This window comes from Ammodytes marinus (assembly GCF_949987685.1).
Source record: "Ammodytes marinus genome assembly, chromosome: 18".
In the NCBI taxonomy this organism is placed as follows: Eukaryota; Metazoa; Chordata; class Actinopteri; order Uranoscopiformes; family Ammodytidae; genus Ammodytes; species Ammodytes marinus.
Window position 1 is genome coordinate 24427844 of NC_137222.1, and position 27380 is coordinate 24455223.

Consider the following 27380-nt stretch of genomic DNA (forward strand, 5'->3'; position numbering starts at 1 on the left):
TATTTTTGAAGGATATCAGTTCAAGCAGAGACGCGAGAGAGAGCGAGAGAGAGAGACAGACAGACAGAGAGAATGAGACAGAGAATATAACAGTTTAGTTGAGTTTTTTTTTTTTTTATTGTTGGCAAACTGATTTCCTTATAGAGAAATGAGGGCGTTTCTGTACGCCGATGGAAGAAATCGGGCACGCGCCCATCAGTTTAGAATGGTTCTGACTTACTAACATAAGCACAGTGGTAGGAACAAAAGCGGCTGGTATGCACGTTTTGAGCACGGTAAGCGCCAAGTGGCCGAGAAACCTTTTAACATGTGCCCCTATTGACCCATAGTCAGAGTTTTGACTTGTGTTTTCCTTCAGCTGTGTAAGAATTCAGTGCCTACAACAGTGCAACAGCTGCTTATACACCTGAGCTATTAGCATCTATTTTTATTTTATTTTTTAATCGGAGAGCCTTCAACTGCCTCTCATTAACATGCATAATAGCTTTGCCGGTTAAAGGTGTAGTCAGCTATTCTGTAGAACGTTTAATATCAAAATCACTTTGTCATGATCCGCTACCTGTCCCTACTGTGTGTGAGCGGATAAAAAAAATCCAGTACAAATCCACAGCCTAGGCTCTGTAAACTGACATGTTGGAGACCACGGTAGACACCCTTTGTTGACATTCCCTTTATTTGCATACCAGTTTACAGAGCCTAGGCTGTTTATTAAACACCATGTACAGACAGGTAGCGGATCGGGAGGAGATAATCTCTGTGATTGACAACAAGCGTTCTCTAGACCCACTGACTCCACCTTAAACTACTCTGATAGTATGATTGAGTCCTACAGACGTGATACTGAATGACATTTGAAGTGTACTCACAGCAAACTCCCCAGGTGTCACCTTACACACGTCAAAGATGACAGCATCGTAGCTCTTGGCATAGTCCACACAGGGTCCATCCAGAGAATCAGAGCTGCTGCTAGCCTGAGAGAGACACACACACACATTGACTATCAACTGCTATTTTACCTGTGTAGCAGTAACAAGTCAACTAATCATCCATGTAATGCCTAAATTCTCTTTATACACAAACACTTGATGCATTGGAATACCAAAATGTCTTTGACCTTGCTACCAAAACATTTAAATACCCGTATACAGTCACAGCAGGTTCACATTTATTTTTATTTATCAATGGAAAAAGAATCAAAAGGCAGTGTTGTAAAGGGCCGTTGGTTAGTTGCTACAGCTGTTCACGTGAGCGGCCAGTGTTAACGTATGGTCATGCTTTCGGTGCATGCACACCTGACGTCTCCTCTCGTGCATCTAATTAGAGAGCGAGCGGGTGATGTAGGCTAGTTGCTGAGGGAACAGTGTGATATTGGACTTCTGCGCGGACGGCCTGAGAGTTGGCCGTGTGTTTGAACTGTTGATTATTCTGGTATTGTGTGCGTTCATATACCTGTAAGTATGTTTCCCCTTTATGCTTATGTAAGGGCGTTTCATGTTGATTGTTAGATCGCCATTACTAGCGTCTTTGTACTGTATAATATGTGAATGGAACGCCAGCATGTAACATGTGAACGCATATTATTTAATTATTTAAGAGATCGCTGTTATGTTTTATATTACTGTTTGACTGTAATAGTGTTATTAACCTGGTGTTTATAAGCAGCATTGTATTATGTATGGCTAAGTATACTTTCTGTATTTGTTTATTTACAGAACCACACTCATACCAACAGTTGTGAACCACCAATGTTTATTCTGCATTCTTTCATTAAACCCCATTTGGACTATACATCCTCTGCGCATTTTTACCAGATGCACCACAGCGGCTTCTAAGCTATTTCTTACCAGAATATAATCTCTCTCCACAACAGGCAGGGTTAATAAAAGTTCTATTTCTTTTTCAGTTAGTATTACATGTTTTTTTGGCCAAGAGGGACAGTTATGAGTCCCAAATGCAAACAAACTCTTTCTGTTTACCTTTAACAATAAATGTTCAATATTTCTCTGCAGCCCAAAACACTCTCTTTTACACATGTCAAATGATGGTGGTTCTACATTTTTCCAACATAGGCTAATTATTCTCCTTGCTTGGAGAAGCCCAAAATCAATCATTTTCACTTGCTTCGTTGTTCTGATAAATTCCACAGGATGTATTCCAAGTACACACATTGTTGGCCTCAATGGTAAGATACTTTAAACCAACCGTGATAAACAATTTTTCCAAAATACCTGAATTTTAGGGTACTCGCATTGAATCAAAGTTCCCTTTCTCATGTCAGCATTCAACACACACATGGGAATGTTAGGGAATATATGATGAGGTTTAAGAGGGGTTTTCCTAGTGATCTTAATTTACATGTTCTCTGTAGAGTCTCTGACCACTGTTAACTATATGGGGCCATCATGTTTTGATGTGTGTCCCAGTGGAGTTTGCTCTTGCACACACACACACACACACACACACACACACACACACACTGCCTGTTTATATAGCCTTGATTCAGTCTGCTTTTGTCGTCAGAATAAAATGGATAGAACTTTTAATTAAATACCACTTGAAAAGAGGAACAATAGGTTTACAAGAAGACATGTGCACAAGTCATTTTTAGATTCTTAGGGTGTGGTGGTGGTACACAGGTGGGGAAAATACAGACTTGTTTTTGCCCTGCCTTTCATTTCAACCAAAAGGATGGAATGAGCAACTTTTGCCATGGTGAATAAACACATAAGATTAGATTGTTTCATAAGATTTGCTGACATATGAATAAATAAATAAATATGATGTAAGATGAGACAATTTAAAATGTCTTATAACTATGGAATTTATTCTGTCTTTTTTTGTTGTTTTATCACATGATCCCATATATGTATTTTAGGAGGTTGATTGTATGTCTGCTCCTTCAGCTAAAAGCAACAACTAATCCCATTCCTGCCATGTATGTGTAGAAAAGTGTCATTTTTAAGGGATTTTAATCATGTTTTACTTGTGAAAATACATTTGGACTGAAGTTTTTTGTAAACAATTAGAAGGTTGAAACTAAAGTGACAGACCAACATTTACAAAAAACAGTCAGGCCTGAAGAGACAGGAGATGAAATGAACCAATTTGATTTATTGAATTTTTTCGTGCTTCCACCATTAGGATTGACATACATACAATATATTCCAAACAAATACATAATTAACAGTAATACCTTGTTAAATATTCCAGAATGGTGTCAAGCACACATTTAACATCAAAACCAATAAACCCCTAGCCTGGTCCTACCAGACCGTCGTACTTCATTTCATTTGTACAGAAGGTCTGGAATCGTTCGATTGACAAACGTTCACTCACTTGAAGGCGGGGTGTCTGTTGAAATTTAAAACTATTGGATCTGCCCAGTGCCACTCTGGATCTGCCAACCAATTGCATAACGTTTGGTCGTGACGTATGGCATGCGCCGGCTTCTGCAACTGAAACTAGCGTACTTAATTGTTCTCAGCCACTCCCTCTGTTCGCTGATTGGACCGGTAAAAAATCTACAGGAGAAAACCCGCGAATATATACCGCGGACCCAGACTACTGACGAGAAATAAAAATTGTGCAGAAGTAGGTAGGCGGGCGGTACCAGGCTAATAAACCCCACCCTGCATACACAAACCTGAGACATATACCGGTAAACATTTAAAGTCACACACCCTCTGCATATTCTAACTCACCAATCCAAACGCCTCAGCCATGCACAGTAGACTACAGCAGCTAGCTCTTACCTCCGAGGTGAATGAGTTGATGCTGGTGCCATCCGAGAGTCCGTTCCTGCGATACATGCTCACAGAGGGACCGGTGGGATGCACAGGTCTGGGCAGTAGGGGGCTTCAGGTGGGGGGCACACATAACCTCTCATCCATGCCTAAAAACACAGGACACAAGGATCAACATGCTTGTTTTTTTTTTCCAATCATATTTATTTCATTTCATTAGCTTCTTAGCTTATCAAATAACAACGTTTTCACTCAGTTTGAAAATAATTATGAACACCTTCTTCTTTATGTGATTATATGAGTTCTTCAATGTGACGATACACTCTTACAACAATAAGAAATATTCATTGTTCCATATGCACAGTGACAAAACACAATCTGCACACACATTTGCATACACAAACTGGTCTGGTGCATATTGTTTCTGTCCTCAAGTTCTACACCGGTTCAGTTATTAAGACGTGGCTCAGATATTCTGAAGCATGGCACTAATAAGTTAAGGCCAAGACACGCAGGTAAGCAGCGGCAGTAGTCAGTCCCAGGACGCCCTCTAACGGACAACTGAAGGCCTGCATGTGTAAAGGATCACTATGATACACTGTGCATGCACTGGTACAGTCAGCTATTCCACAGCCTGGAAACACATACTGAACACAATGCACTTCTAGGCATACAACACAGGAATACAAAACTCTTCTGCATTGATCTAGTCTTTTAAAAAAGGTCACGGCAAAGACTTCCCCTTTGTTATGCTAAAACTCAAGTATTTTTTCTGTCTTAGGAAATGTTATCCAAAAGATGAATAAAACTTGTGCCATACGCAAACATTTCCAACTCCCATGCCTGTTCCAGATAAAGCAAGAGAGATTTGGAGTGAACTGGGAAATGTGTGTGACACACAGTTAGTGAACTAATAGGACAGTCTAAGCTTCCCTGGAGAAAATAGTTGGTTCTGTGGTGATTTGGTTATGGTTATTGATTTAATCATAAATCAGACTTCCAAATGAATAGTTGCATTTATGAGACTGATTTCTAAAAGCTATCGATTTCCTAGTTAAACCCAGATAGTGCCCCGTAAGAAGTGAAGTTTGAATTATTTTGAATTATTTTATTTTATTGATAGCCGGAAGTGGAGGGAAAACCCTCTGCTTCCTCTTGTTGCATTATCTGCAACTTACACACATTCTAAAAGTAGTAAACCACTACAAATGTTTAGGACACCTGACATTTTCCAGCACACTTCCTTCTAAACAAGGATTCAGTATATAGAGCGCAAACTGTTAGCATGCATAGGGATTGTTTTAAATATTTACTTTGTCACTTTTCTAAACACTTGATTTTTTGGTTGTTGATGGACTACTATGCAATGTAAAATGTAAAAAACTGCTCCAGGGTGAGCTGAATGTTGTGTCGCACTGCAAGTAATGTCTGGTTGGACATCAACCTTCCTTTAACCCGAACAGTCCGCAATGAAACGGGCCGGGGGGTTTGCTGATGCACGGCCCGCTCATCTCATCTCTGTACTATGGGCATATTACCTGCTACTTCACACCCATTTTTTTACGTTTTGGATGGAATAGATTTGAAAAATAACCACCAAAAAAAATTATAATAATAGAAAATATATATTATAATATATAACATATATAATCATTTCTGGAAATATTTCAAGGCCCAGTACAAACGGGTCCACGAACCAGGGGTTTGGGAATCACTGCTCTACACTGGCACACTGGCATCAAAGACTAGCTCATTAACTATGGACAGAGGAATAGTAATGTGGCGTTATGCTGAGCGGGGTTCGTAATGTGTGCAGAGAGAGGAATAGAATGATCGGATGAAATAAACAAAACAGGAGGACGAGGAGAGGTCAGCCAGCCAGGCATGATGATACAAATACATCAACCTACAGCCAACAGCTTGTGCACATGTTCATTCAATGATCCAATTACAATTAATTATCTTACAACAATGCCATGCCTACACACACACACACACAGGTTGTTGGAATGTTACGAGATCCTCATCAAAACTACACATCTAAGCAAGACTAACGGCATGTCTACACAAAGGGGTATTTCACTCAAATGTTTCAGTTGTCCATCTTTGTGAAATCTATGGTCTGCAAAATGTGTGTCAAACTCAGAACTGATATGAGCAGACAACAACCGTATTATAACAGGTCAGCCAATCAATGCAACCTCCTCATCATGTAAGAGACCAAATGTACAGCAATTTGGCCAAAGGATAGCCTGTTAAACTTATAGTTCTTTTTTTTAACAATTATCAAGTGTTAGAGATCATGTAAATTTCCAAAATCTCACAACGCATTTTAACACTGTTTTACACATTAACTTATCTGTTTACGCACACACCGATTGAGAGAAACAATGGAAATAGTCCTGCTACAATAACAGCCCCATCATTTCCTTCCTCAGCAACGACATGAATTCGTGTTTATTAGTCAGTGTGTTGAAAATTCCACAGGGTGCCTTGATATGAGTCGATATTATTATTTTCCATGCCCTTCATTTAAATCATTTTCAAATCAGTGATCAAATGTACTACATTTAGATCACGCATTATGTAATAATAATAATAATAATTATGCATGATCTAAACATGTTACTATTGCACACAAAATCGCTCTTCAGTTTGAAGAATAACGACAATGCAAACCAGTGTCTCGGTGTTTGATTAACAAAGCTAAGAATTTGTTTTAGATGCATATAAACAAGGTCAGAACTCACTCATTATCTAGAGGTGGGATGCTGCAAGTAACCCACGATACAAAACATATATACATATATATATATATATTTGGTGCTAATGTATCGACATCTGTCACAAGAGAAATTACAATTATATATTGCAATATCTTTTTGTTTGGCCCACACCTAGTTATCAATGTGTTGCCTACTGTTATTCTTTATATTAAGAATTAGCGTTGGGTTTCACTTTTTTTTCTGTATTTCTTGTCTGTTTATGTGAGGGAGGGGGGAAGAGGAAGGGGGGAGGGGGAGGGGGAGGAGAGAGGGGTTTGGGTGTTGTATGTATTGTATGCGTTAACTTATTCTGTTTTTTTTGTCCATATGTACAAAACCATAAAACCACTAAACTAAAAGTAAAAAAAAAAAAATAATAATTAGCGTTGGAGGGGGCGCCCTTAGCTCAGTTGGTAGGGCGTCCCCCCCATGTGCCTCGGTCAGCAGCGGACCCGGGTTCGATTCTAGCCCGCGGCCTCTCTGCCCCATTTCAACTCTGTCTCTACACTATCAATAAAGCATAAAAATGCCAAAAAATATCTTTAAAAAAAAAGAATTAGCGTTGGTTTTAAACTGGTGGCCTTATCTCTTAGCACTTCAGGTGGTAAGGGTAAAAAGACTGTCAGATTCCTATTGCACTAGGCTGAACTTGATGTTCTTGCCATGTCATTGCTCACATTCTGTTGATGGGGATGAGTCATGGTTTTATGGCTGTAATCTCAGATCACCGGGCTGGGTCGAAAATTATCTCATAGCAGCCAGTTATCTTCAGGTTTTCACATCAGCTCTGTCTGATGTCCCTTTAAGAGTTATGTTGTGCTCTCCCTACTATTCTTGGAATTTAAGGAATAAATCAGTAGAACTGTCTTATAACTAGGGCTGGCCCGAATGCCATTTTTCAGGCTTCCGAATATTCGTTGGTTTTTCCGAGCGAATATTCGTTCCAGAAAAACACACCATCAAGAACAACATTAAAAATGTTTAAAAAAAAAAAAAAAAAAAAAAAAAAACGTTAATAATCCCTATATACTCCCTGGAACCGATTTTGACAGTATCTGCATATTTTGTTGAAGATTTACGCGCTCAGAGGCGAAGTAATGGATGCGCTATGACACTTAGTGATGTAATATCCTCCTAAATGAGCAATACTACTACTACAATATTACTAACTTTTATATCCAAATATAAAATTATTTGATGACATTATATTGCAGTACTAGCTTCTTGCAAAAAATATGTTGGAAAAAAAAAAAAAAAAAAAAACACGAAGCTCCGAATACTAATTTAAGCTCCGAATACTAATTTTCCGAACGCGTATTCGAATATTTGAATAATTCGGGCCAGCCCTACTTATAACAGCTATTTAGTTTAGCTATTCTCAAGAGAAAGATCACCTTTTTTGAATAGTAAAAAGAACAGTTTCAACATTTGGTTCATATGCAACATTCTGTAGTTCAGTACACCCAGTGAACCCAAGAATGACTGTCCCTGGGCTAATCCAGTCTAATTAGGTAGAGTAGAGCCAAGTGCCCTTTGGCCAATTCTATCATGTCTCTGCAACTCACTCCCCCTCATCCTTCTGATCCTTCGTCCCAGTCCTGCTGACTTTCCTTCTTCACAATCAGCCTTGCTGCCAGACCTGTGTATGGGGGGGGGGGGGGCTAAAAGACTTGACTGAATGGTGAATTGACCAAACGTCATAGGACAAATAGAACCAACGAACAATGTGATGTTATTAGGCAAGGAGATCAAATCCATTAGAGCTAACACATAGCACAAAGTAAGAAGCAGAGAATTAACAATTCTAATATTCAGGGTTGTTGTTGGTCTGAATACTCACTCAGTAGGCTACGTTTGTTGTGTTGTTCATTATTTAAAATGTATAAATAATGTTGTGCACACACTGTTGTAGGCTGACTGCTGCAAATAAAATTAAGGGTAACGGTACTTCATCAGTAAACACAAAATAATAAAGATACACCCTTTAAAACAGTATATACATTTGAGACTTTGGATTGAAAATGATACATTTAAAGCCTTCACTATGGATGGGCTGTGGGCGGTGCTTATTTTCATGTGGCCCGGAAGCAGATATCCCCGTGCACTACACTACAAGCGGCGAACAGGATTGTGTCTTCGCAAAACATTTCTGGATATCAATCATAGGCTCATACTTAGACCATGTACTAATACATTCTCATTTCAAAACGCCACCTCAAGCGTTTTATTAGCCGTTTGAGTTTCAACTTTTAGCCATTTGTTTTTGCGGGAGAAGGAGGGGTGGGCAGCTGAACAGAGTCGTAGTGAAACAAATGTTTCGGTTTTCGGCCCAGCCTCACGGCAGGAAAATAAAACTAATTCATACTTATTCTGATAAGGCAATTGCGTTTACAGCTGCGAAATTGGTCTTATAAGTAAACTTTAAAAAGCTCACTTAAGCATTTGAACATTTGTTTGGTCGATTTCAATAGTTAACTTAAGCACCATAGACCTATAAAGATGCAACACACGCTATCAAAACAGCACTAGCCCACTAGTTGGTTTTGCTTTTATTAGCTAATACGTGTTGACCAGATGGCAGGAGAAATCTTTGTTTAGAACTTGTTAACTTAATTTAAAGATCACATATAGCAAATCATCGGGGGGTTAGTGACTTATACTCCCATGGTCGGTAAACAATGCAACTGTGCTCACTCAGACCTCTAGCTTACAATGCTTCAGAATGAGAATAATGCTACATCCGCTACCAGTCCGCTACGCACGCCACTCTCTTTCTTCATAGGTCCATGATGCCTCTACCTCATGAAACGTACACTGCGCGTCATGCGTGCTAGGGCGTGGCTAGGCTCCCATGATGCGGAAGTAAATGCGGAAGAATTCTATCCTTGATGTTGCGCTGCGCCAATGAGCAGCTTTCATAGAAATGAATGGGCACCATGTTTCAATGGTTTTCCATCCGATTGTCCATTTCTTTATACAGTATGTCCATGGTGTAAACCAGCAGACAGCACATGTAGGAGTTCCTGGGTGATTCCAAATCCTTGAGGGATATGTGGGAGGCTCAGCTGTTTAGAAGAGGAAAATGACTTTTACCAAGAATACCAGAAAACTACCCAACATTGAACTCTCTTTTTACTGTGATGTGTGCAATAGAACACACCTTAACAAATGAAAGATTCATTCTGATGCAAACTTGGGTGCTAGCATTCACTAAATGTCCCACCAGAGAAATCAGAATCAAGTTCATGACTTGCATGAATTTCATCACCAATTCCTTTTATGGGACATCCTGTAGAGATACAGATTAGTACACTAAATAAAGTAAGGGAAACACCTACAGCTGTTTGTCCCTACCACTGAACATGTGCAGCTTTGCTTGGAGCTAAAACTGCAGTTTGCAGGACAGTGGGTAAGTGGTGACTGACACATGGATGAGTGAACAACAGATGGTGTTTCTTACTGGTTTCTCCTGGGCACATACACTGTTCATAGGAAGCCATGGTTACAATGTAACTTCTTTTTCTTTTTGGCAGAATGGTAAAAACAGAACCCCCTGAAGGTCTGTGTTAGTGCCGGGCCATTTGACCTCAAATCAATATCAGGAGACTACAGGGTCTGGATTAGTTGCCCAGCCCTAGTCTGTGTAACTTTTCTTAGTTAATTTCTCCAATACAGAAACAAATGCAGATCAAGACAAATCCTATATCCTTCAGATCAATCTTTATTACATTTTTAACTTTAAAGCAAAGCCTTCAGATATATACACTCGATTGAGTCAGACTAAAGTTCAAGAATAAACCGTATACACTGTCAACAACATGAACGTAATCTACATGAATTTGCTGCTTTTAAGGGAGTGCCTCACTTTCCTCAAAGGATATCAACTAGGGCTGTGGATCTTTTGGAATTCGATTCCTGAGGTCATATTCGATTCAAAATTAATTCTCGACTCAAAACGATTCCCAATTCAAAACAGTGATGTTAAGCTTGAAATGCATGTCATTTTAGGGCAAGTCAACATTACCAGCGGCAGCAAAATACATATTTAAAAAAATATATAATAATAATAATAATAATAATAATAATAATAATAATAATAATAATAATAATAATAATAATAATAATAATAATAATAATAATAATAATAATAATAATAATAATAATAATAATAATAATAATAGGCTATAAATTTGTTCCATAGATTTTTGCAAATTATGAATTGATTCAATATTACAGAAGATGGGAATCGCCATTTTTACATGAATCAATTTCTCTAACCATCCATACCAACTCCACTTTTTCTTACAACTTGTGAAATCTAATACCAACATTTTGGGCCTTGGACAATACTTCATCAATGCTACGGTGATGATATCATGGTTCCCTCTCCATCCTTATCCTCCTTGACCTCAGCGCCGCCTTCGATACAATCAACCACTCCATCCTCATCTCCCGCCTCCAGTCCTCACTTGGCATCACTGGCACCGCTCTCACCTGGTTCATTTCCTATCCCTCTGACAGACGCCAATTCATTTCAGTCAACAACTGCAAATCCCCCACCTCCCCAGTCACTCATGGTGTCCCCCAGGGTTCTGTACTTGATTCCCTACTTTTCATCATCTACATCCTCCCACTCGGTCAAATCCTCCGTCAACATGGCCTCCATTTCCACTGTTACGCTGATGACACTCAGATCTACCTCTCCACCAACACCATCTCTGCAGCCACCCATTGCACCCTCACCACCTGCCTCACTGATGTCAAAACCTGGATTCAACACAACTTCCTCAAACTAAATTGCAATAAATCAGAAATCCTCATCATGGGGCCCAGCGGCAGACCCGGGTTCGATTCCCGCCCGTGGTCATTCTCTGCATGTCACTCCCCTCTCTGCCCCATTTCACCTCTGTCTCTATCAATAAAGCATGAAAAATGCCAAAAAAAATATCTTTAAAAAAATAAATAAATCATTGCACAAATGGAGAGAACCGCAACGCAGACTTGAAGTGAACCTAACTCAGACCACATCCTGAGTACGGTTCACTTCAGACTGGTCTGGGTCCCTTCGGAGTGTTCACATATACAAGAAAATAAATGCAGACTACGAGGTCTCATTTCTTTTTGAGGGCTGAAAGGGACCGAGTGTGAAACACCCTTATTCGCCATACTACTGATCACTGTTAATCTATCACCAACTCAACCCCTCCTGTCATTGTTCATGTGAAAAACCTAGTATCTTTAAAAGGGTTAGGGCTCTGACACACAGTGGGGAAATGCTGATGGAAGTGCTGAGTTTGCATTAACTGGGGAACAGGTTAAATTATAAAATAGTGGGCTGTCTCCAACACAAACCTGTCCCAAATAATGAATGAAGGCCTGGGTCTCTCCGACACAGAGGTAAATAAAGGACACTGTTAGAGAATGAACAACAGTACGCTCATCTCTGTGTATTTTCATGTTGCTACAGAAGAGCAGCTGAATTTACAATGTGCAGAGACTGAGGGAGTGTATGAGGACATCTATGGGACAGCCATGATGTACGGCGGAGGGTCCACACAGCTTCAAGGACAGTTCATCAATAGAGGCCATGCTTTAAAAAGTCACCACAAATTGATGAATTGAACTTTTTTTGTTGAAGAACCCTCCCTTTCATGGGAGGGTTCTTCAACAACCCTCCCATGAATGCCATTTTGACTGAGTTTTCTTCTCATTGTGGAACCTGCACATCTGTCCCAGATGCTGCAAGAGAGGTCTGCAAATCACTACATGTAATGTTTGGGTTGGCTTTTAACTGAAAAATCACTTTTCTTGTGGCGCTTGTGGATATTTTTGAAGGAAGTCTACTTCTAGGCAGATGTTCAGTCACTCTTAAAGCTCTCCATTTGTAGATGATTTGCCTCACGGTGGATCGATGGAGCTCAAACTTTTTTTAAATCAATTTATAGCTGTCCCCAGACAAATTTGAAACATCACAACTCTATTCCTGAGATCCTCTGAGATTTCCTTTACTCTTGGCTTTCCGAACACAGCCTGACACTGCAGCATGTTAAAGAGCTGTCCTACTCTGAAGCATACTGCATTTATCACGTACCCATCAGGGTACAGTAAACACTGCATCAACACAAGAATGGATTCTGCACAGAGAACAACCAGTATGCCTGACACAAAATGTATTCTTAAGTATATGCTACATGAAAGAATAATATTAACTCAGTGAGATGGTATTTCAGGTGAGGTTAATGAGCCTCATTCTAAATCAGCAACCCATGTGTTTACTTGCATGAACTTAAATGACCTGCTGTGGCCTTCCACATACAAATGGAATACATGGCTCTTACACTATAAAATCATATCATTTAGAGTCAGGTATATAGAATAAAATGTGCTTCTCAAGAGTTGATTTAGCCTATTACAGTAAGACAGCAGTTTAAATAGCATTTGGAATTATTTTATTGGACTACCATTCTTATAGGAATCGTGATGATGGGGACTGTGGCGAAGTGGATAAGGTGGTGGACCCACAGTCGGTGGTTCGATCCCCAGTCTCTCCGCCACATGTCCAAGTGTCCCTGAGCAAGACACTGAACCCTAAATGTCTCCTGATAGTTAGCTTGCACCCTGCGTGGTAGGTGCTGCTACTATCGGTGTATGAATGTGTGCTCCAGTTGTAAGTTGCTTTGGATAAAAGCGTCTGCTAAATGACATGTCATGTAGCCTAATGATCTAATATTTTGGTATTTTTTGCATTTGTTAGACTTGGTATATAGACTAAATGTAACAGTCAGTATTGCACACTTTATGTCACTGATTTGTTCTTTTTAGGGTGAACTACATCAGTGTAGAACACAATCTATATGAACGTTTTGCTGCTGTCCCCTAGCATGTTCATGTAGGCCCACAAGTGTGACACTGCAGGGGTGTTTAGTAAAGGCTGGGTGGAGGGTCACTCACACACATCACTGCTTTAGGCCCAATAATAAACGCTGGAACCGGTGTTGTGCCGAATTCCCACTCCCCCGCAGGATCCCACTCCCCTACGTATTGCTACTTGTAGTTTGGGGGGGGGGGGGGGATTTCGGCAGGTATGAAAAACAGTGTTGCCAAAATCCTACTCCCCTTCTAACTTTTACATTCATGCAACTAGTATCAAAAGCTTTTTATGGCACACTCTACAGGGCATGAGGAGCCAATTCACACATTACCCTCATTTCGATAATAGGACAGTGTAGCACAACATCGACATCAACATCGTTTTTCAAGTGCAGCTCCAAAGTACGTCTATTTTCGTGAGACAATCATTCGGACTTTACGAGTAGCACGACATACAAATCGTATAGGCTCTCAAGTGCAGCACAACATAACTTGTATTTTGATGAACCATGAATTAAATAGCCTACTAACAGTTTCCTCAAAGCCTAAGAATCGCCTCGGAGGGGAGTGGGATCCTGCGGGGGAGTGGGAATTCGGCACAACACCGGCACTGCAACGTACACTAACATATTATTATAGCGTGGGATTGGTTTGGTGACACACACACACACACACACACACACACACACACACACACACACACACACACACACACACACACACACACACACACACACACACACACACACACACACACACACACACACACACACACACACACACACACACACACACACACACACACACACACACACACACACACACACACACACACACACACACACACACACACACACACACACACACACACACACACACACACACACACACACACACACACACACACATCACGATTGCACCTGTCTGCATACATACAGCGTCCTGTCCGTCACGACAGCAGAACTACGTATGACACGGCGTTCATAGCCCACAATAATCCCCCCCATTCAGCCTGCCAGCCAGCCCAGGCCTGTGCGCTTAGAGCAAGCTAACGTATGTTCTGTGTGGTGCCTACCTTTAGACCGGGCAGGCTCCCTCGCCGCTGGGCTGCTGCAGTATTAGGCTAATAAAGACGACAATACGAGTTTCACATCAAAGGTGTATTTCCAGAAGCGTCACGGGGGGGTAAGCCTACTCCTTCTTTAAGCCGAACATGAAGCCAAGGTCGTAAGGTTTGGTCCGCAGGGTCCGCAAACCGTGCGGGATACATTAGACATCAAAGAGAAAGCATACACACAAGGCAGTGACGTGCCACATTATCTCTCCAGTCGAAGGAAGGGGAAAAAGGAAAGTCCGAATGAATAAATCCCGACAGCAGGAAGTGACAGGTAGGCGCACTTCTCCTGACAGCCAGGTGCGTTGCCTAATCATCCGCTCTGTTCCGCACGCAGCTCCCGCCTCTAATAACAGCGGGCCAATCAGAGCGCGTCTCTCAGCCATCGTCCTTCAGACGCAGGTGCATCTAGGATAGGATGCGTCCAAGGGCTGTCTTATTGGTCCGTACATCACAGGCTCTCCTTGGTGCGTTACTGCGCTCCTCGTTTGCTTCAAACATGTCTAGATGCTTAAAGGCCTACTAAATGAAATGTTTTATGAATCAGTCTAAATCAAAAGGACGTATCTATTCTGTCTATGGGTACAATTGGGATACCATTAATATTCCCTCTGAACTATTGCTGGAATCATTTGGTAGAAAATATTACCAGTCAGTCTTTTTTTAATGTTTTTTACACACATATCCACACCCCTTCTCCAAGAAAAATAACATTTTTATTTTCAATAATTATACAATGCAGGTTGAGCCTATACTACACTGCTGTGCTTTATTTTAGGAATGTGTAGAGCAATATGGCTTCAACCGATCAAAAGAAATGCTCCCGTCATTAGTTAGAAATAATATCACATTAGACATGCTTATTCGGTAAACATCCACGAGCTATTATGAGCATAGTAAAAATAGTATTAGCCAGTAATTAGCCTATATAATGTGTAGCCTATTACGGAAATAAAACTTTGAAAAACATTTGCGTTTAAACTTTCTTTTATCACAGATGTTGGACACATTACAATATTGTCAACCTACATAATACACATAATAACTTACTTAGATCAATAGTACTTTTACTTAGGCTACATTATTACTTTTAATTTCTCATTGTCTATTGCGATGAGTTTTCCATGCAGACCTGTTGGGAGCTAGACTAGCGTAGTTTGATATTATAGCTGTGATAACATGTAACTTCAGGGAGACTGATCCAGCTCTCTTGTAGTGACCGACTTATTGCAGTAAATTTAAAGTGTTCATTCAATTAATCTCATTCACTCTAAAAAGGGCCCCACCTAGTGGCCCAATATGTTACTACAGAATACATAGTATTTCCGAAGCTACACCTGTCCGATGACATTGTAGCTGTTAGAAAAAATTGTTTGAACATGTAGGCCTATAGCATAAGCAAAAAATGTCATTACAGTTCAATAATCTTTTCAGAAGGAACTCCCTGTCAATTAACCATCCCGCTGGAAAAAACTAGCTCCACCTCGCAATCTCCAAGTTGTTCTAAATAATGAATTATTGTCATGTCTTCATTTTCACTTCTAAGGTTGCGTGTTCTTATTTTCAGGTTAGGTTACATGTTGTGTGGTGACTGATGGAAAATATTTTGAATGGGCCTACAGCATAAGTCATCTTTTCAATAATCTCCTTTTTTCAAAATGATATATAGGCTACATTTTTCTCTTGGAGCCTACCTGAGATGATTTCAAAAGTTTGAGACAATAATAGGCAAATCAAATTTTCTAAATTGCGTTTTCAGAGATAGCTAGGCCTATAGGCTACATTTTCAATAGCCAATCTCACAACAAGAAACATAAAGATTCATTTAAAGATCATCGATCATATTAGTTATCTTTGACATGCAGCAACAATACATCATACCACTACTCCACCATGTACGGCTTGAATCATGTATCAGGTTTTGTCCCTGACTAAAAAAAAAGATTGTACGCTAGGCCTATCTACAGTATTTAAAGTAGGCTAGCCTAGAAGTGGGTTGTCCCCATAGATAGTATATATATATGTCCCACGTACATGAACGCAACCCCTTTCACTTGTCGGGAATGACGTGTCAACAAGGTGCCGGAAGCTCTCAGTCCGTCCAAAATGGCTTACCACACAATACAACAGGAGTACTTACAGATTCCCGTTGTTACTAGGGCTTATACAACCGCCTGTGTCCTCACAACGGCTGCAGTGGTAAGACTAATTCACATGTTTACTGTGTTGTCTCGGGGCTAGCTTGATGTGGCCTAAACAGCTAATGTAACGTCGTTACTTTGCGGCTAGCTCGATGGTTTAGCTATAGCAGCTGGTAGGGAGACGTGTCTGCTTCATAGATATATTATAAAAGGGTCTGCCTGGGCTGTCCACGACCGTAACTCTCATTCACTAAAGTCAAAATACGGCTAAGAGCCTAGCTCTCAACTAGGTTACGTTTATACCAGTGAAATAGAGAAGTATTACGAGTTTTATTGTTGCAAATAATGCTTCGTGGAGAGTAAATCACCCAATGTGCATGGTTGTTTATTTTACCTAGGCTAAAATGTCGATTACAGTATAACACGTTTTAGGATAGTCAGAGAAGCATACCGTATGGGGGCCCATATAACTTCCGGTCAACTTTGAGGGCCCCTGTCCTGATTCGTTTTGACACTCTCGTGTGTGTGTGTGTGTGTGTGTGTGTGTGTGTGTGTGTGTGTGTGTGTGTGTGTGTGTGTGTGTGTGTGTGTGTGTGTGTGTGTGTGTGTGTGTGTGTGTGTGTGTGTGTGTGTGTGTGTGTGTGTGTGTGTGTGTGTGTGTGTGTGTGTGTGTGTGTGTGTGTGTGTTCGTTAATGTCTTTTATACAGTATAATAACTGTTGATAAGTGTTCAGGCAAAGACAGGGCACCTAATGATATCAATTGTACATGCACACAGTCATTTGCAACAGAGGAATGTTTAGCCTCTGCGTCCATTGTATCTGTAATCTTTTCTGAATTGTGGATAAAACCTCCTCAGTGTTTCCCTAAATGTCTTAGTCAAGGTGGTCACTGGCCAGGGTTACAGGAGGCGTGGCGAAAATTGAGGGTATAGCTCAAAGAGGCCAATACGCAATAAAGAAATAAACAACTGTTTATTTGAATACAACAGACTGTTGCTATGTGCAGGTACACATTTTGTGAAAACATACTGTTTTGGTGCAATACTACTATGCATACACACTAAATACAAATAACGGACCACACACTTAACATGTGTATGCACATTAAAGTGCAAATTCAACTTTTTAAAATCTTTTTTGATGGGGGACTGTTGTGCGATTATTGTTGACATTAAAAGTGGCATTAGATTACGAAATGTATCATCATGAAAAGGAATATTTGAAATACAATAATAAAAATGCCAATCTGATCAAATGTATTCTAATAAAATGTATCTAACATTGAACACGTTGCGGTTCCGAAGAGGTCAAGCTGAAAATGAAAAGGACTGAATTAGAGTTTTTGTCAGCTTGTGTAGTCAAGTCAGTGGTAAAGTTTTTGGGAAGCTCTTAATTCCACGTTTCAGTGAAGACTCCTTTTGGTTTGTGCTTGTTGTCACTGTCTGCCCAGACTGAAACTCAAAAAAGGGCATACTGTGTTCATTCTCATGTACAAATGTAGCCTGCTGTGCTTGACTGCATCAAGGGGTTTGAAAAAAACAGCTGCCTAAATAACATTCAGTATTGTATTTATTTGTCTTGCATAGTGTTTCACAGTTTCATTCTTACCACATTACTATTGTACTGTAAATGTTGCACACTGATTGGCTACAACTTTCCAGCTGCTCCGAGGCTGCTACTCTTTTCCCATCTAACCAATCTATATTCAACATAATTACTTTTCATCTACCGTATTCATGTTTGATTGGAGGGTTTTCAGTGTGCTCTTGTTAAACCAGGCCAGGACTTGTAGTTTTTTGCAGCAGTGTCCGGGGGTTACATCTTAGTAATATAGCAGTTAAAAACAAATGACGCATAACTGGCTTGCATATGGATGGATTGTGTGTTATCTGATGTAAACCCCATATTCTCTTTGTTCTTGGGTTTAGTAGAGATCAGTGTAAAGTTTCAGTGCATTTGCGAGCATGGAAATAAAAAACCTTAAATGTATGTATGTGTTTGTATGTCTTTATCAGGTGTTTGATCATTTTGTAAAGTTTTTCAAAAGCTCCTTAACATTGTCTCTGTTTGTGTCTTCTCTCACAGCAACTTGAGATCATCACTCCCTTCCAGCTTTACTTCAACCCAGATTTGATTCTAAGGAATTACCAGGTGAGTAATCTCATCTGACCCACTGCTGCTCACACTCATTGAATAGTTTTTTTTTACTTCAATTCATTCAGACAGTTATTGTCGCGTGTCATGTGTGAATCAGTAACCTCTTTAAAATCACTTCATTTTTATAGATTTGCTTTTACGTGATGCCGTCTATTTTTATTTTTTTTAATTCTTTTTATTCTCTTCCTCAATGTCTTTTTACCTAGCACCTATTACTCTGGTTTGGTTTGTTGTGTATATATATGAGTGTGTGTATTTATCTTTTTGTATATGTGTTTTTTTGATTAGTTCGTATTTATTTGATTGTACTTGCTTGAATGTATTTTGTTAAAGCACTTTGTAAACCATTGTTTTTAAAGGTGCTATATAAATAAAGATATTATTATTATTATTATTATTATTATTATTATTATTATTATTATTATTATTATTATTATTATTATTATTATTATGTGGCCCCACATCACCACGACATTGAGCAGTTCAACTCAGCCTATGGTCACTAATAAAATGAAATGTTTGAATGACTCTGTGTGTTGTACACAGCCTAATTCTCTCTCTCTTTGTCTTCTCTAGGTATGGCGACTAATAACCAACTTCCTGTTTTTCGGCCCGGTCGGGTTCAATTTCCTGTTCAACATGATTTTTCTGTATCCTTCTCAGTTTCAGGTCTCTCTGCATTCAGCATGGGAGGGGATTATTTACATTTGTTTGCATGCTTTGTGTTTCACAGAGGAAATGAAACTCTTAAACGGTGTACATGACAAGTAGAGATGCAACACTTTTAAGGTGACGTGGCATTTTTTTTGTTAGGTGATGTTGCTAACTAGGGCTGTGAATCTTTTGGAATCCCGGGATTTCAATTCCGATTCCTGGGGTCATGATTCCATTCAAAGTCAATTTTCAGTTTAAAGGAGGATTACAGGATCTCCTCCAGTCCACTGTGTGCTGAATTATGGGACGAAAGCAAATTTCGATCCATGACTTATCTATCTTCATTGTATGTCTATTTTATTGTGTAGTTTGTAATGCATGTGATTTTAATGCAAGTCAACATTACCGGTAGCGAAACACATACAGTATATAAGAAATTAGATTTTTTGGGGATATTATCCATATCGATTCCAAATCGGCCGAAGATAGGAATCGCGATTTTTATTTTTATTTTTTTTTCACAAATCAATTTTTTTTTTCACCCACTCGTAACTCCAACATGTGTAGAATGGTCCCGGCCACATCGGTGTGTGTAGATATCCTTAACAGTTTGCTTCCAGGTACAGATACTGCCGTATGCTAGAGGAGGGCTCCTTCAGGGGACGCACGGCTGACTTTGTCTTCATGTTCCTCTTCGGCGGCCTTCTCATGACTGTATCCTTCTCATGACAACCTGTTTTTGTCTATGTGACTTTCTTAAAATGCCTTTTTGTTGCAGTGGCTTACACCCATTCTCAGTGGAATGCCTCTGTTGATAGCAATGTGTTAACACTATGTATGATTTCTAAAGAGTTTCTCACTTTGACTAGTGCTTTCTTGTTGGTTGACGGGCAGAGCTTTATTTCAAAAGGGTTTATCATAGTAGATATACCACTCCTTACCAGCATACTACAATTATTCTATGAGGCCACTCACTATTGGTATGCCACAGCCCCTCAATACACTATAAATTGATACTTTTTCTGTGACTATAAATAACTGGTTCCAAAATACTACCTGAGGGACACCACACCTTACTGATCTCACCTCATGATAACTAACATAAAAACAAAGTATCTGTTATCTGGTAATTAGATACATGTGTGCAGAATGCAGATAGTCAAAATCCATAACAATTGAGCTTATTCAATTCGATTTGTTTTGGTGCTCAATTCAAATATCAACAAGCTTTCTCAGAAATGGCCGACTACACCTTTAAAGGACCACATACTTTTTCCAGATAATTCTACAAAGATGTGAAATTTAGATTCATTTTAAAGAGCAAGATTGTCCAATTTCCATTCAACAACCCTTTGATTTTGGAGTAATAATAACATTACTAACATACATAAGTGTAGATGGTTCAAATCTGTACTCGAATGAACTTTTATTACATTTATTTCTGATGTTTTCTTCTCATATTTTTATCTTTTGACCTGGATATAAGCTCTTCCCATTTCATTTAATGAACTTCCAGTTGTTATATCCTTTATTTCTGCAAGCTAAGCTAGCGGGACTAGCCATATAGTAGCTACATATAAACATGTGTACGGTTCAGTCTAGCCAGAAACACATTTGAAGAAAGTGTGTCAATTGAAGCTGATTTCTCTGCCATGTTCCCTAACGAGGACTCAGATCTTCGGCACCTTTGTGAGCCTGGTCTTCCTGGGCCAGGCCTTCACCATCATGCTGGTGTACGTGTGGAGTCGACGGAACCCAAACGTCCGCATGAACTTCTTTGGCCTGCTCAACTTCCAGGCCCCCTTCCTGCCCTGGGTGCTGATGGGATTCTCCCTTCTACTGGGCAACTCCATCATCGTGGATCTTTTAGGTAGGCTACCTATCGCTGTCCTCTGCAGACCTTTATATCACTACAATGATAAGCTGATGGCAAGGCAAGTTTATTTATATAGCACAATTCAGACACAAGGCCACTCAAAGTGCTTTACAGGGGCAAGATTAGAATACATAAAACACATTAGAAAACATTTAAAAGCAAATGAAAAAAAGTAAATAAAAAAAAAAAATTACAGGTTAAAATGGAAACAGAAAGGTCTTCAGACTCGGATTTAAAAGAGCTGAGAGTTGCAGCAGACCTCAAGTTTTCTGGGAATGTGTTCCAGATATTTGGTGCATAAAAACTAAAAGCTGCTTCTCCTTGTTTAGTCCTAACTCTGGGGAATGTAAGTAGACCTGTCCCAGACGACCTAAGGGCTCTGGACGGTTCATAACGTATCAACAGATCAGTAATGTATTTTGGCCCTAAACCATTTAGGGCTTTATTAGTCTGGCATGACCACTTCCGCCAGCGTCTATTCGCTTGCGTCGAAAAGCTACGCAGCCCCCGGTTGCTGGCTTTCCCCTATTGTGATCCCCCTCAAATTCGGAAACAATTCGCTCAGTCAACCCGTGTGCTTATGTGCAGCGCTCTCTCTCACACACACACACACACACACACACACACACACACACAGGGTGTGAGAAGTCACATTACTGTAGACAGATATAAAGTGTGGCGATACTTCGGGATAATAATATTGGCGGCGGCGGTCCGGGATGCATCCTAGCTTAGCCTAGCTGTCCAACTTCATTGTACAACTACCCCTGGGCAGAAATACCCTCATAAACTCTGGAAAATGAAGCGTGGGGGTTTGAATTGAGCACCGGACCTTATAACCAGCTAGATTAAGATCCGCCGTTCCCTTTCTTTGGTGAATTAGGGACTATGCAGCGGTGTTTTAGCGACGGGGAAAGATTCCAACGGCTTCCACTATCACCTAGCAACTCTTACGGCTACTTGCTGCAGTTGGTGTAGCGCTCACAACGTCAAAACCCTGTTCTGCCTGTAAACAGACGGACTACGGCTCTGACTACAGCGATAGGAGGTGGTGACATAAGTTCTCGAATGCTAAAAATTCTACTCGACCGCCGTAGCCGTCCTCTCAACCGCCGATGATAATGTTACCAGAGATAACACTACGTGGGTGGCTAGTTAACTCCGGTTAAGTTATCCCGTGAGCTCCTCGGGGGCTAAAGTGTATGGTGTCTTGACATGCTGGTTAGAAAGCAACACACTATGTATATTCCTTTTGTCTTTAATAGTTTTTGTGTGGCGTTTGCGGGTTTAGCCATTTCTCTGACAGTCTCTGGACGTGAAGACGTTCCATCAAAATAAGTCTCCCCCCGGCACTATTTTGCAGAACACCGCTGCTGCTTCCCGGGGTTAGCCCCGCCCTAGATGATTGTGATTGGTTTAAACAAATACAAACAGGCTAGCCCAGTTTCCCCCGGTTTCCCCACCCGAATAGACGGCTCTAAACAGAGTGCTTCCAGACCCTACTACTTGCTGTAGTTTGGTCTGGCTTTGCGAGACTAGGGCTTTATAAACCAACATCAGTATTTTGAAATCAATTCTTTCGCTTTTCCACCGCACATGTAGCTCTACTCGACTCAACTCGACTTAGCTCAACTTTGGTTTTGGTAGCAGCACGGGTTCGTTTTCCACTGCAAATAGTACCTCCTGAACGTGGGCGGGGTCGTCATACAAAGGGGCAGAAAGCAGACTCCGGAGCCAAGTAGCAAAGCAGAAATTACTAGCACTAGCATTAACTGAACCAACCGCTAAAAATTGAATAAAAATCATGAATAACAAAAATGTAGTTGAAAACCAGTTTACATTAAATTAATAACCAAAGGCTAGTTTTCAAAAATAGTATTAAATACTGTTTAATTTAAAATCAAAATGAGTGTTCTCTTTCTCCAGGTATTGCTGTTGGTCATGTGTACTTCTTCCTGGAGGATGTTTTCCCCAACCAGCCCGGTGGTGGAAGGTGGCTCAAGACCCCGTCTATCATGTGAGTTCTCTGCTTCTAACAGTTTGGCTAAATAAAACAAGACCAAAGCCTAAGGGTGTATTCACACATGCCGTGTTTAGTTCGGTTGAAACAAACTCAGGTGCACTTCTGCCTTCGGTGCGCATCTTTCAGGCAGGTGTGAATACAGCAATCGCACTCGGGGGCGGACCAAACAAGCGGACCGAGACCCAGCTGAAGAGGTGGTCTCGATGCGCTTCAAAACGAACTCTGCTGCAGTTCGTTTGTGGTGTGAATTTGGCCGGACTCGAGCCGACCCAATTGCAGGAAGCACTGCGCCTTTGATTTCTTTTCTTTTCTTTTTTTTCTTTAATCGCCATCAGCTTCACATTATGGGAACGTGTTGTTGTCGCCGTTGTTAGGAAGATTAGTTGTGGTTTGACCGGGAGCCCCGAGCGAAAATATTACAGTTGATAATGACGCGTACACATGCTGATATGTTCAGCGATCAGATGGAGAGGGGAGCGTCTCCCGCACAGTGCCAACAGGTTCACGCTGCGCTTTGCATGAAGTGTGTGTTTTTATTTTTCTTCCCAACGTGACCGTCAATACTGTCCCTGTGTCAGTTTGGAACTGAACTGCGCCGAACTGACACCCAGCTGATACACTGCTTAATCAGCTGAGTGTCAGCTTGAGCCTATTCTTCTCTCGAGCCGCGCGTCCAACAGCAAAAATACAGTAGGCTATACATTATGTTTCACATCGTAGGCTACAAGCCACATAACGTGGCATTGACATAGGGCTACATATTATAACCATATGAAACAACAATAATTAGATTTTCTTCTTCTTTATTTATAGGCTAGATGTAGGCCTTTTTATTATTTTTAACCCCGTATTATATATCAATGATAAATTTGCAGTTTTTACTTCGTTCTTCCTGCTTCTCTCCACCCCAGAATGTCTGTCCAATGAATGAATGACCTTAGATCACGTGTGGTTTTGCTTCGTAATGCTGGTTCACTTGCAAAACGGGCAATATGAAAGTGGACCACACCAAACAAAAAAAATCTAAACTCTATTTGGTCTGGACCAAAGCAAGTGAACTAACGGACTTTCCATGTGTGAATACACCCTAAATCTGTAAGATGCAATATACCCTACATTTTAAAAAGTAAGAAATAGGCCTAAATGAATGTAGCTTGGTATCATCCACCTGGGAGCATGAATGGTTTAATACATTAACATAGTGATTAACATAATGATGTACTGTGTATTTGTGCACATTTCACAATGTTGTCTTTATGGTGGCACTACAGACACTAGGCCCAAGCTTTTAGTACTACAGTTAGAGGATTGTAAACAGGAAAGCTTTTTCAGTTTTCATCTGTATACATTTTGTCAAATTGGCTATCTTACAAGTATTCCTACTGAGCTATTACTATATCTAGAGTTTGCTGTACCCATGAATGTACAACTCTCACTTAAAAGCATTATGATTCTTAGTAAAAAACTTGTTGTCAAAATCACTCTTGGTCAGAATCTGTGAAATTCCCCTCATGATCCGCTATCTGTCCGTGCTGTGTGTGTTTTAAAGAAAAACTGTGTTAATACACCGCCTAGGCTCTGTAAAGGGGTATGTAGACAAAGGTTATGTAAACAAAGACGGCCCACCGTAGCTAGCAACATGCTTGTTTACAGAGCCTAGGCTGTGTATAAACACCAAATGCACACACACACACACACTACGGACAGATTACAGATTGTGAAGAAATATTAATTGAGTTTGACATAAAAAGGTGATCACTGTCTCAACCTTTTTAAGAATCCTCACATCAACTATGAACAAGTGCCTGGTCCTATATGAGTCTAATGTGTATGTCGATGTGTCTATATCTCCAACAGAAAGATGCTGTTTGACACTCCAGAGGAAGACGCCAACTACAACCCCCTGCCCGAGGAGCGTCCTGGGGGCTTTGCCTGGGGAGAGGGACAGCCCCTTGGAGGTTAACTGTGCTCACACAGTCAAAAGACATTCCCCCTCAGAGAGATGGAGGAGACTAAAACAGGCTCTTCCTTTTTTGACATGTTTCGCTTTATTCTGAATGAAGAATTTGCCAAACAAGCAGAACTGGTTTGGAGAGAGAAGCGTCTGTTGTCTTTGTATATGGGCTCAATTCATCCTCCTTACAAACCGGGCTTGATGCCACAATGTTTTTAACTCTAAAGACTATTTGAGAGAGAAACACACAAGCTTGGGATGGAACTTTAGGATGGGGGGAGCCTACGGGCGCCTCCAGTGATGTTGGTTTTCATCTACAAAAGAAAAAAATATTGAACATACAACAACTGTCATATAAAAGAGGGAAAAACGCGACAGCAGTAAAAAATTATCAGATGAATTCAATTCAGATGGGAAAGTGCTTTTTTTTTTTCATTTCACTATAAAAAAATCAATAAATGTGTGTGTGGCAAAAATACTTTGCTTTCATCTATTTGACCCACTGTAGTATTGCATGAAACCAAAGACGTCTAAACAAGAGGAATGAAATGGATTCATTTTCTACAATATGCATATATGATCAGTAGGAAGGATCGTGGTACTTTATTCTCTCTGGTTAGAAAATCATCATAAGGATTTGTTCTATGTCCTTAACTATAATGTCCAGTTTCTTCCTCCACTTTCTGTCGGATGAAGTTTTCCCAGTTGTTCTCTTGCCTTTGTTTCACTTGATACAAACAGCCTTAAATCAGACCTGTAGATGATCGGTAACACTGCTTCATTTATCCTATTATTTGTATGTGACAATGCTTTTGACCTACTTAATAGATTTGACAAACATTTAACAGTGGCTTGCAAAAGTCTTCATACCCCTTTTAGCTTTTCCACACTTTGTCACGTTACAACCACACACGTAAATGTATTTGATTGGGATTTTATGTGACAGACCAACACAAAGTGGCGCGTAATTGTGAAGTGGAATGAATGATACATGTTTTTTTTTTTCAAAAAAACTGAAAAGTGTGGCGTGCAAAAGTATTCCGCTCCCCTGAGTCAATACCACCTTTTTGCTGAGATTTCAGCTGCAAGTCTATTGGTGTATGTCTCTAACAGCTTTGCACATCTAGAGACTGACATTTTTACAAAATAGCTCGAGCTCAGTCAGATTGTATGGAAAGCGTCTGTGAACAGTAAGTTCAAGTCTTTCCAGAGATTCTCATTTGGATTTGGGTGTGAACTTTGACTGGACCATTCTAACATGATGTGTCAGTCAGACCTTAATTCAATTGAGAATCTCCGGAAAGACTTGAAAATTGCTGTTCACAGAAACTCTCCATCCAATCTGACTGAGCTTGAGCTATTTTTCTAAGAAGAATGTGCAAAAATGTCAGTCTCTAGATGTGCAAAGCTGGTATAGACATACCCAATAGACTTGCAGCGAAAGGTGGTTTTACAAAGTATTGACTCAGGGGAGCTGAATACTTTTGCACACCACAATTTTACTTTTTTATTTTATTTATAAAACATTTTTAAAGTCATGTTTCATTTTCATTCCACTTCACAATTGTGCACCACTTTGTGTTAGTCTATCATATAAAATCCCAATAAAATACATTTACGTGTGTGGTTGCGACATGACAATGTGGAAGTGTTGAAGGGGTATGAATACTTTTGCAAGCCACTGTACACTTGGATCTAGATAGGATCACATGGAATAGGACTGAAAAGCTTTGGTCCACTGGATAACATTTTAAAAATAAATCTTTAGTGGCCTTAAATAGAGATTCTAATCTGTTATCCATCTCCTTGTTCAATGGGCTGATTTCAGTTTTGGAGTTAAATTAAAGTTAGACTTTTTTTGTGTCACTGGGGATTGATTTATTCTGTTTTGTTTTCCCACTTTTCCATTCATCTTAAAGTAAACTGTTGTACGAATGGAGATGAATTTTACTGTTACAGATATAAATGACTTTTCACACATCCGTATAACATATCCATGTTATTGGGGATGTTTACATTCATACATCTAATTAATGTGTTTGTGCTTCACGTGTTTTTCAATTTGGCTAAATATTACCTTT

General features: G+C 40.1%; 2 protein-coding genes across 3 annotated transcripts in view; one reads left to right on the forward strand and one right to left on the reverse strand.

The window, feature by feature from the left end:
• Nucleotides 1-14628, reverse strand: part of LOC307265089 (ras-specific guanine nucleotide-releasing factor RalGPS1-like) — a 112451-nt gene extending 97823 nt beyond the window's left edge. The window contains exons 1-3 of one of the 2 annotated variants that reach the window (XM_080046663.1): nucleotides 14454-14628; nucleotides 3753-3892; nucleotides 867-971 (exon numbers count right to left, since the gene is read on the reverse strand). In XM_080046663.1, the coding sequence (XP_079902789.1) occupies nucleotides 867-971; nucleotides 3753-3809 (162 nt within the window). In that variant the 5' untranslated portion in view covers nucleotides 3810-3892; nucleotides 14454-14628. Of the gene's footprint in view, nucleotides 1-866; nucleotides 972-3752; nucleotides 3893-14453 lie in introns of those variants that run through there. The other variant, XM_080046664.1, reaches the window with a different exon arrangement.
• A 1927-nt stretch (nucleotides 14629-16555) lies between these two features.
• Nucleotides 16556-27060, forward strand: LOC307265529 (derlin-2-like; the record flags this gene model as incomplete). Its single annotated transcript, XM_080047283.1, is given in 8 exon segments — nucleotides 16556-16591; nucleotides 16593-16691; nucleotides 18721-18786; nucleotides 19369-19442; nucleotides 20067-20160; nucleotides 21121-21316; nucleotides 23249-23339; nucleotides 25203-27060. Coding segments are annotated over 8 exon segments (762 nt in total). The 3' UTR covers nucleotides 25309-27060.
• Between the last annotated feature and the right edge of the window lie 320 nt (nucleotides 27061-27380).